This window comes from Phyllostomus discolor, chromosome 3 (assembly GCF_004126475.2).
Source record: "Phyllostomus discolor isolate MPI-MPIP mPhyDis1 chromosome 3, mPhyDis1.pri.v3, whole genome shotgun sequence".
Classification (NCBI taxonomy): Eukaryota; Metazoa; Chordata; class Mammalia; order Chiroptera; family Phyllostomidae; genus Phyllostomus; species Phyllostomus discolor.
In genome coordinates, this window is record NC_040905.2 from 214337548 (window position 1) to 214347813 (window position 10266).

At 69.8% G+C, this 10266-nt stretch overlaps 3 protein-coding genes across 12 annotated transcripts in view; 1 reads left to right on the top strand and 2 right to left on the bottom strand.

Annotated features, from left to right (window-relative positions):
* The window catches only part of GRIN1 (glutamate ionotropic receptor NMDA type subunit 1), a 22359-nt gene extending 16976 nt beyond the window's left edge, over positions 1-5383 (top strand). The window contains exons 17-22 of one of the 10 annotated variants that reach the window (XR_004902390.1): positions 29-190; positions 427-536; positions 646-791; positions 2018-2128; positions 4135-4349; positions 4499-5381. Coding sequence is in view for 8 of the 10 variants with exons in the window: in XM_028517491.2 (XP_028373292.1) it covers positions 29-190; positions 427-536; positions 646-791; positions 2018-2128; positions 4135-4251 (646 nt within the window). In the remaining 2 variants the exon portion in view is untranslated. Of the gene's footprint in view, positions 1-28; positions 191-426; positions 537-645; positions 792-861; positions 1272-2017; positions 2129-4134; positions 4350-4498 lie in introns of those variants that run through there. The other 9 variants (XR_004902391.1, XM_028517491.2, XM_028517497.2 and 6 more) reach the window with 9 other exon arrangements.
* Positions 5383-6906, bottom strand: LRRC26 (leucine rich repeat containing 26). The gene is made up of 2 exons (XM_028517536.2): positions 5850-6906; positions 5383-5773 (listed from the first exon to the last, which is right to left on the bottom strand). The coding sequence occupies exons 1-2, from the start codon at positions 6514-6516 to the stop codon at positions 5460-5462; spliced, it is 981 nt and encodes a 326-aa protein (XP_028373337.1). The 5' UTR covers positions 6517-6906; the 3' UTR covers positions 5383-5459.
* Positions 6907-7496: 590 nt separating this feature from the next.
* On the bottom strand, positions 7497-8876 carry TMEM210 (transmembrane protein 210). The gene is made up of 4 exons (XM_028506215.2): positions 8455-8876; positions 8153-8288; positions 7890-7919; positions 7497-7761 (listed from the first exon to the last, which is right to left on the bottom strand). Exons 1-4 carry the CDS (start codon positions 8537-8539, stop codon positions 7512-7514), a joined length of 501 nt encoding a protein of 166 aa, XP_028362016.1. The 5' UTR covers positions 8540-8876; the 3' UTR covers positions 7497-7511.
* Positions 8877-10266: the final 1390 nt, after the last annotated feature.

Here is a 10266-nt window from a genome sequence, read left to right on the forward strand (position 1 = left end):
CTCCCGTGACCCCTGCCCCTGCCTGCAGCAAACTGCACGCCTTCATCTGGGACTCGGCGGTGCTGGAGTTCGAGGCCTCGCAGAAGTGCGACTTGGTGACCACGGGCGAGCTGTTCTTCCGCTCCGGCTTCGGCATCGGCATGCGCAAGGACAGCCCCTGGAAGCAGAACGTCTCTCTGTCCATCCTCAAGTGAGTCGGCCTCATCTGCAGCCCCGCCCCCCGCCCTCTGCTCCCCCAGAGCCTCTGCACCCGCAGCAGGGGCAGCCCCACTCGGCCCACCACCGCCTCGCCGCACCCCAGTCCCCTAGATCCCCACATCCCACCCGGCCCCATTCACTCGCCCCGCCCCTTTGCTCGGGCCTAGCCACGCCCAATCCACACGCAGCACCCGGGCCCCACCCCCACCACACTCCTGGCCCGCCCAGGTCTCATGAGAACGGCTTTATGGAAGACCTGGACAAGACGTGGGTGAGGTACCAGGAGTGTGACTCGCGCAGCAATGCCCCTGCCACCCTCACCTTCGAGAACATGGCAGGTGCGTCTTCCCCCTCCGCCTTAACGCCCCTGGTGACCCTGGGTGGGTTCTGCGGGGAGGCCTGCGGCCCGCTCAGCCAGCGGCTGAGGCGCTGGGTCCTGGCCCGCAGGGGTCTTCATGCTGGTGGCCGGGGGCATCGTGGCTGGGATCTTCCTGATCTTCATCGAAATTGCCTACAAGCGGCACAAGGACGCCCGCCGGAAGCAGATGCAGCTGGCTTTCGCCGCGGTGAACGTGTGGAGAAAGAACCTGCAGGTAGGGAGGGCCGCCCTGCGAGGCCTGGAGCCCACGGCCGACCTGGCCCGGTCCTCCTCCACCCCCACAGGCCGGAGCGCTGGCCCTGGCTCCTGGGGCCCCTGTGAGCAGGGCTGGAGCCAGGAGCCACGGCCACGGGCGGCGCCAGTGGGGGACCACCCGCAGGTGGCTGCCCACTGCCCAGCCAGGCGGAGGGGGGCCACGCACCCTGCCCCAGGCCTCCGCCCGGCCCCTCCGTCTCCAGAGTCGCCCTCCGGCGCCCATCCCGTAGGAAGGCAAACTGAGGCAGGGTAAGACAGGGACCCCCCCGGGGGAAGCACGTGAGTCTCAGATGCACTCTGCCCTCGCCGCCCCACAGTCCTCCTCAGCGACCTCCGGGGCCCCGCCCCCGCTGCCCTGCTGCGTCCTGTGCTGCATCGCTCCGGTCTGAAGCGGTCTGGCTGGCCCGGCCCGGCGCCTCTGCCCGCGTCTGCGGGAGCTCGCTGCCAGCGGGGCAGGGACCGCGCTCGGGGCAGCCACAGCCCTCCTGGGGTGGGGCAGGCCCCTGGCGCCTGCCCTGCGGCCCGAGCTCAGGTTGCCGCATCTCTTCTCTTTCTCTGGGTGCCTCCCCAGAGCCCGCGTCCTGGGAAGAAGCTTGCAGTGCAGAGAGGGCGGGCCTCGGGGGGACGGGTTGCTGGACTCCCCCCACCTCTCATCTGCCCACTCTTGCTCTCGGGACCTGGGTGCTGCTGTCACTGGTGGGCACAGGGTCGTCCTGGCCACCAGACCCAAGGCCAGGGTCCCAGGAGCTGCCTCCACCTGCTGCCCCAACTCGTCTGGACACCCGCCTCTGGCCCCTCGGCCCCTCCTGAATCTCCGTGTGCCCCTCCGGGGCCAGCACGGCCAGCAGGCCCGAGGGGCGACTCCTCTGGCACTTGGGGGGGACCCTCCTCCTTGGGAAGCCTGTAAACCAGGGCCACCCAGGAGCCAGGGAGCCGAGCGGACCTCCCAGGAAGAGAGCCAGACGGGACCCCCCAAGCCCGGCCCCAGCGCGAGCCAGGTCAGACCCGACCCGACCCGACCCGGAGCCCAGGCCGCCTGCGCGCGTCCGGCGGCCCAGCGCAGGGAGGCAGGCAGGAGCGAGGGCCCGAGCGGGGGCCAGGCCGGGCAGCGGCCCCCAAGCAGCAGGCGAGGGCAGGTGTGGCCGTGCCCCCTAGCCGTCTAATCACTATACATATTCATTTTAGGATAGAAAGAGTGGTAGAGCAGAGCCCGACCCTAAAAAGAAAGCCACATTTAGGGCTATCACCTCCACCCTGGCTTCCAGCTTCAAGAGACGTAGGTCCTCCAAAGACACGGTAAGGGGAAGAACGCCCAGCCCCCCGTCTCCGACTCTTCTCTCGCCCTCCGTGTCTGTGTCCCGTGCATCAGGCGTCCCTCTCCCCTCATCATCCCACCCCACCACACCCGCCCGCGTGGCCTCTGCCCTCATCTCGACTCGCCCGCGCACTAGGTCTTCTCTCTCCGGCCCCGGGCCTCTCTCCGGCCGGCCCGCACGGGGCCCCCTCCCCATGTGTCTCTGCGTCAGTCCGCCCCGCCCATGCCATGACGCCATGCGCCATCCTGAAGCTGTGTCATGTTGTCGGTCCGCCAGTCGGCCTCACCGCTCGGGCCGTGCCCGGGAGTCCGGGGCTCCTCGCGCATCGGGAGGCCGCACCACCTCACTGCTGCGTCAGTTCTCAGCCTCTCCGGGTCGGGCCCGCTGCCCTCTCCCCCTCCCCGCGGAGTCCGCGGAGAGGGGCGGCTGGGACGTCCCATCCGTCCATCTGTCTGGCTGCCGGCCCGCCACCCAGACACCTGTCTCTCGTGTCTCACCAGAGCCATGCCTGTTGCACCCCTTCCATGTGGTCTCTGTGTGGGCCGGGGCTGGGGGCCGGGCCTGGCTCCCTCTGGGTGGACGGTTGGGGCCTGCACTTGGAACAGGCCCCCAGCCACAGGGGACTGTCAGGCGGGGAGCGGATGGGACCAGAGGGGGCAGCTCCCACCCCAGGCTGAGCAGGGCCCTGCAGGAGGTGTGCCAGCAGCCCCCGGGGGTCCTGAGAAGGGGTGGGCTTGGCCCGCAGAGCTTAGAGCTTGGAGAGTCCCAGACAGAGGCCCAGGAAGGGGATGCCTCCTTGGAGGAGACCAGCCCCTCAGCTCCTGCCCCCAGCCCCCCCCCCCCCCCCACAGAACCCACAGAACCACATCACAGCCAGGCCTTCACCTTCGCCCAGAGCCCCGCCCTCCTGCCTTGGGCAGCTTGTCGCTGCAGCTGGCTGTGCTGCTTGGGCCAAAAGCCCCTGAGGCGTACCCAGCCTCACCAGGGGCGCCCCAGTCTCAGGAGGGGCGGGGCCACCCCGAACCGGCACAGCCAGCCCTTGGGCCAGCAGAAGCCCTGCAGCCCTGGGGCAGATTTGGCCCTGACCCCACGGGAGCTGAGCTCCAAGGTGGAAGTGGGTTTGCAGCACCCTCCCCCACCCACCGCAGTGCTTGGGAAGAGGGGAAGACCCCCGGGACACAGCCAGAGCAACCTGAAGTCGAGGCGAAGCCAGCAGGGCGCCCCCGGCGAGGACCCTGAGGCTTGGCTGGCTCCTCTTCACCAGAGGTTCTGGGCACCAGGACAGTGGGGGACAGTGAGGGTCAGCGGGGCTGGAGCGCAGGCTAGGCCACCCAAGCCCAGGAAAGCGGGGAGGGTCTGAGACAGGGGCACCGCCCAGGGTGCAGGAAGAGGAGGGCAGGTGTCCAGCACAAGAGGGTAGTGGGGGTGGGGCAGTCCGGGGGTGCAGGTGTCCCCAGCAGACAGTGCTTTTGGGCGGGCACCTGCAAGGAGGCACACGGAAGTCCCACAGGCGATGGCCCACTTCCCGCGGTGGCACTGAGCCCTCCCGCCACCCCCGCTCCCCCCTGTAGCAGACAGGCACGCCCCTTAGTGGTCCAGGTGCAGTTCAGAAACTCTCACAGTGCCCTTCCGGGGACACGCCCCCACCGGAGGCCTCGCCCGAGCCTCCCCGGGCACCAGGCACTGTCCCCAGGCCAGCCCCGGGACTGGCCCTTCCCTGCGGGGTGACCGGGGGCTCTGCCAGCTGGGGGGGTGGGGTGGGGGAGGGCAGCCTGGCTCCCACCCTGGTTCAGGCTGGGCGCCCGCTCGGAGGGAGGCCTGGGGGGGGGGGGGCTCTGTCGGGATGGGTGGGGTCGGTCCGGCTGCTGAGATCCTCTGCCCCTGTGCTGTGGCCGGTCCGGGCCAGGGTGGCACTGGGCGCTCAGGGCTGGGGTCCCTGGCGGCCAGCGGGGCCGGCGGGTATTGATTGTTGGTTCTCATTTATAGAGCACCGGGGGTGGACGCGGCGCTTTGCAAAACCAAAAAGACACAGTGCTGCCGCGACGCGCTATTGAGAGGGAGGAGGGCCAGCTGCAGATGTGTGCCCGTCATAGGGAGAGCTGAGACGCCCCGCCCGCCCTGCTCTGGCCCCCCCCCGCAGACAGACAGACAGACGGACGGGACCGCGGCCTGGCCCACGCAGAGTCCCGGAGCACGACGGGGTCAGGGGGAGGAGCGCCCCCAGCCTCCCCCAGGCCGCGCCCGCCCGCCCGCCGCTCGGCCGGCTGGCCGGCCCACCCGCCCCGGCCCCGCGTGCGCCCCTGAGCGTCGGGCTAACGGGCCGCCTTGTCTGTGTATTTCTATTTTGCAGCAGTACCATCCCACTGATATCACGGGCCCGCTCAACCTCTCAGATCCCTCGGTCAGCACCGTGGTGTGAGGCCCCCGGAGGCGCCCACCTGCCCAGTTAGCCCGGCCGAGGACACTGAGGGGTCCTGCTGCTCGGGAAGGCCTGAGGGAAGCCCACCGGCCCGAGACTGCCCACCCTGGGCCTCCCGTCCGTTCGTCTGCCCTGCTGCCTGGTGGGCGGCCCCTGCTGGACCCAGGCGCGGACCAGAGCGGCTGAGGACGGGCCAGAGCTGAGCTGGCTGGGCAGGGCCACAGGGCGCTCCGGCAGAGGCAGGGCCCTGGGGTCTCTGAGAGTGGGGAGAGGGGCTCGGAGCAGAGACTGAAGCCCCATCTTTCCCCAGCCACCACCAGAGCCACAGTGCGGGCCTGTGGCCCCAGGGGACTGAGTCACCCCTGCTGCAGGGCCCACTCCTAGCAGCCTCGGCCCCGCCCGCTCTCCTCTTCTTGCCCTCCCCTTCCTCCTCGATCCCTCTCGCGGAACCAACCCTGCCCTCCCCCGACCGCAGACCCTGACCCCCGCACCGGCAGCCGCTCCGCAGGGGGCTCTGTGGCCTCCCAGCGGCCTCCCTGCTTTTCCTCCAGACTCCGTCCGACCGAGCCTCCTCCTCTCCGCCTCTTCCGGCATGCAGCCCAGGATGGGCCTCCCCAATCCCTGGCTCCGGACTGTCCTCAGCCCGCCCGCCACCTTGTACAGGCCTAGCCCGTCCTGTGTCCGAGCGCGTGCCTTCCCTCGCGGCCCGTGCGCGGCTGCGCGCTGACCCACCGCCCCAGAAGCTGGAAGCGCACCGCACCGCTCCCTGACCCAGTGTGTGCAGTGGTGATGCCTAAAAGAATGTCACGAAAACCCGGTCTGTGTCTCTTGTTGATGCCTGCAGGGAGTGTGAAGGGGAATGGGGGAGTATTCGAGGGCAGCAGCGGCCCACTCAGACTTGGGCGGTGGCAGCGGGGCTCCCAGGGTCCGCAGGGGAGGCCTCGGCGAGGCCAAGGTTCAGAGGCGGTCTCCGCCGGCGGCAGGCGGCGGCGCGTTGGCGGCGCGCGCGCCAGGCGGTGAGCACGGAACCCAGAGCCAGGCAGATGGCCAGACTGGTGAAGAAGGAGACTGGCCCCAGCGTGTAGACCACGACCAGGTCCCGCGGGGCGAGGGACTGCACGCAGCGGCGGAAGGCGATGTCGGAGAAGGCGGTCAAGGGGCTGAGCGTCTGGAGCCCCGGCGACACGCATAGCAACGTCTCGGCCTCTGCGGGACAGGGGCGCGGCGTCAAGCATTGGCGAGTCTGTAGCCGCCCCGCCCCGCCTGCGCCCCGAAGGCTCACCTGGCGCGGGCCGCGGGTGCCTGCGCAGCCAGGCGCAGAGCGGGCGTAGAGCGCAGCCGCAGGCCCAGGGATTGCCGCGCAGGCGCAGTGAGTTGAGGGCGGGAAGGCCGGCCAGTACCCCGGGCGCGAGCGCAGTCAGCTCGTTGTCCTGCAGGCTGAGGTCACGCAGCAGCGGGAGCGCGCCCAGCGCCGCGGGCTCCAGGCGCGCTAACCGGTTGTCCGCTAGCGAGAGTTTGCACAGCGCGCGCAGGGACGCGAAGGTGCCAGGAGCCAGCGCCTCCAGCTGGTTGGCACTGAGATCCAGCTGCTGCAGCGCGCCCAGACCCCAGAAGGCCCGAGCGTGCACCCGGCGCAGCCCGTTCTCGCGCAGATCCAGGCGCAGCAGCCCGCCAGCGCCCACGAAAGCTCCGGGCGGCAGCGCGCGCACATGGTTGTGATCCAGCAGCAGCGCGCGTACGCTCGGGCTCAGGCCAGCGGGCACCGCGGGCAGCGCACGCCCTGAGCAGTTGGCCTGGCCGCCCGGCGCGCACGCGCACGCCTCAGGGCAGTCCGGGGCGCCCGGGGTTCCCATGGGGGTGGCCGCCCAGAATGGCCACGGCGACAGCAGCAGCAGCAGCAGCAGCAACAGCGACGGAGGCGGCCGCGAGAGAAAGGAGGGGCTCAGCATGGGGGCAGCTGTGGGACCCGCGGTGGGAAACCTGCCGCCCGTGTGCCCCTGGAACCCGTCCGTCCCTTCTGCGCCGGCACAGATATTAACTCTCTGGCCCAAGCGCCGATAGTTCCTGTCCCACGGCTGGTCCCGCCTAGGGCGGGGGCTAGGCACCTAGCCAGGGCCCAGCACTGCCAGCCACCTGTCCCGGAGCGCCAGCTCCCCTTGGCTCCACGCCAGAAGCAGCGCTGACAAGATGCCCCCATCCCCCCTGTCGTCCACCATCGGAGCCGCGCTAAGGCCTGAGCAGCTGGACCACACACACACCACCCACATGGGTGCCACGCCCCGAACGGAGCCCCGTGCACCCTGCTCCTCACCCCGGTTTCTGCTATTCTGCTAGTCCCAGGCTCCCTGAAGTGACTGTCCCACACAAGTACAGAGCCCCCCGCCCCGTGTAGGTAGGGTCCCATCCCCAAGGTGTGTGATTGGTGGAGCACCAGCACGTGATGAGGGGGCTGAGCCAGGGGACAGGCTGGGCTGGGCGGTGGAGGGGGCCGCCGCACACCTGTGACAGGGGAGACAGTCTCATCTGCCCCCGCCCACCTCCTGAAGATTGTCCTGGAACCTCAAGGAGGCAGTGTGGGTGGGGCAGGGGCGCCAGCGCACGTCCCCTTATCAAATGCTTCTCCCCCTGGATTCCGGTCCTGTCCTGTCCTGGGGTTTTCTGCGGGTGGGGTGGGTGAGGGCCCAGGAGCCCTGTCAGCCTCATGGGACAAAGCAGCAGGAAGATTCTGGGAGGATCTGGGCTGAGGCTCCAGCAGGAAGAAGTGGAAAATCAAGGTGTGGCCGCGCCCAGGCCCTCGAAGAGAGACGGCGGTTGCCTGGTGTCACACTGCACACCCCTCCCCCCACATCGAAGAGGAGGTGGCGGAGGTGCCCGCAGAACCCCCTCCCCGGGACCCGGCTGCGCAGGGGCTCCAGGAGGACCCCGAAGAACGACTAAATACTGTTTAATTCCCCTCCGGCAGCTGCGCACAGCTCCACTCCGGTGGGGGGGGCTTCTCCAGGGTCAGGGAGGGGTCCATGGGGATGGTCATGAGGCTGTGGCCCTCTAGGGGCGGCATCAGGGAGACCTCCAGCCCGGGCTCCATGAGGTGGGGCTCCACCTGCTCCATCTGCAGGGGCTCCATGAGGTGGGACTCCATGTGCACCGTCTGCAGGTCCATGTGATCCTCCTGGACCCCGTAGTGCTCCACCGTTCTGCACGACAGGGCCCGGGTCAGCGCCGCGGGCCGGCCGGGCTGCAGACGCGCCTCCCGGGGTCGGGGGCCGGGGGCCGGGGGCCGGGGGGGAAGCTCACCCTTGGGGCCCTCCCCCGGGTCACTCACCGGCTGTCCATGGTTTCGGAGCACGTTTCACTGTGGGGACAAAGGCAGGTATGGCTCCTAGAACAACGGGGCTGGGCTCCAGGAGCCCAGAAGTGACCCGCACCTCTCCCCAGCCCATAATCTGGGAAGGCCACGGCCCGAGCCTCTGGTGACATCTCTCCCGGGCGGGGGGGGGGGGGGGGGCTGGCAGGGGCCCCTCTGCAGGCAAGGCCGAGGCTCCGGGGCGGGCAGCCCTGCACCCCCCGGCCCTGGGGCCCGCGCACCCCCTGCTCCGGAGGACGCCGATAACCACGATGACGAGGGCGGAGAAGCAGCTGGCGCCGATGCCCGCCAGCACCACGAGCAGGGCGATGAGGGCCTCTCGGCTGAGGCCCAGGCTGCAGTCGCAATAGGATCCAACTGCAGAGACAGGTCCGAGCATCCAGGCGGCTGTCACCATGTACCGGTGGAGGGCCCCCAGGGCCACCCCCCCGATCCTGGGGGTCGCCAGGATACAGACGCGTCCGCCCCGCCGGGACAAGGGAGGGGCCCTGGTGCGGGGGCGGGGCGGGGGCAGGAGAGGCACCTGCAGCAGGGATGAGCCAAAGGGACAAACAGAGACCCAGGGGGCTGCCAAACAGGCAGGAGCCAGGCTGGGGACCGGGGGCCATGTCCAGCCCCAGCCCCACCACACACACCTCTGGACAGAACTCATCGGAAGGCGCTGACCTCACAGTAGAGCTGTGAGGCGGGGGAGTGGGGGCAGGGCCTCTGCCTGAGCTTCACTCGCCCGTGGGTGCCGGGATTCGAGGAGGCCCTGTGGGGGCCGCCATGGCGGGACCAGGTAGGGTGGATGGGGAACCACTCCTCAACGTCCTGGCTGGATCCGTGGCAGAGGCAACGGTGGGGCTGGAGCTTCACGGGAAACGGGGTGGGCAGGTCCTGCCCGTGGGGCCCTGGGGTAGCAGAGACAGTGCCCCTAAACCCAGGGAAGTCCACAGTGGGCAGAGCCAGGCCTGGGGCAGCTCAGGCAAAACTTTCGAGGTGACCAACCTCCCCCCCCGAAGGCTGGGACAAGCAGGGCCTGATGGGGGTCAGGGGGTGGCCCTGTGCCTGTTGCCCTGGCACCAGCTCTTTGGAGGAGGGCCAGGCCCATACCCCAGTGATGCCCAGGCCTGCAGGGCCCTCAGGGTCCCCAGCCACCCAGATCATCCTCCTCCAGGGGCAGGGGGCTCACAAATGGCTGCGGGCGGCATCTGAGGCTCAGGCTTAAAGCCCACCACCACCTGGGGACCTGCCCGCCTGCCCCCCGAGGGCGTGGTCTCTGCTCGACTTCCTGCAGACCAGACAGCGCTGCCCGAGGGGCTCGCCAGCAGGCTGGCGTGGCCAGGGTTAACCCCTGCCGCCGCCTGGCCTTCCTGCACCGGCACCTCCGCCAGCCACTGGCAGCAAGAGGAAGTGCCCTGCCCCACCGCTGACCTTCAGCGCCGGGGGCAGTGCACAGCTGGGGCCCAGCTGGCCCCTGGCCACTGGGGACCTCCCAGACTCCTGACACAGGTGTCCCCTCTTGGCGGGGCCCTCGGGGACCCAGTGGCAACGCTATGCCTGTTGAGTGACCCAAGACGCACTGGGTCACACCACACTCTGTGTCCAAAGGCTCGCGGAGCAGGTGTGCCCGTGCGCCCTTGCCTGGGACTGACGCCGCCCCCCTGCCGGGCCGGTCCGGCAGGTTTGCATCCTGGTGTGGATGACCAAGGCACACCCAGGCCGGTGCCAAGCAGATGCCGGTGTTGGGAGACTCAGGCCCCCCCCAGCCAGAACTCAGAGGAGACTGGAAGCCCAAAGGCCGTGACCACAGCACCTGACTCCAAGCGGACAGGTAGGGGGGCCACGGAGGGGGGCTGCCAGCGAGCCAGGCCCCTCTGAGCACTAGAGCTGAGCCGAAGCCCCGCCCTTTGCCCCGCCCTTTGCCCCTTCAGGCCCTGTGGCAGGCAGCCATCTCGGGAGGAGGGAGGGGAAGTCCTAGATTTGGGAATGCCACTCAGGGCCCCGTGTAGAGCCAGCGGCCACGTGCAGAGGTGGAGGTAGCCTGCGGGGACCCGCAGGGCGCCTGGGGACAGCAAGCACGCCTCCAGGGCTGGAAGGCCCGGACAGTGGACACATGTGTTCCCAAGGGACGTTGTCACCGGCAAGGACAGCTGCCAGGCCGGAACAGCTCCCGCCTGATGAGGGAGGCCGGGGCCTGCGGGAGTCCACGCCCTCCCCTGCCTCAGGGACCTCTGGGTCCCCGACTGGCCTGGGGCAGGCTCGAGGGCACGGACAGGCGAGCTGCTGCGCCTGGAGAGGCTGGGTTCCCAGGGTCGGTTGTCCAGGGCCGAGCCCCGAGCCCCTGACCACA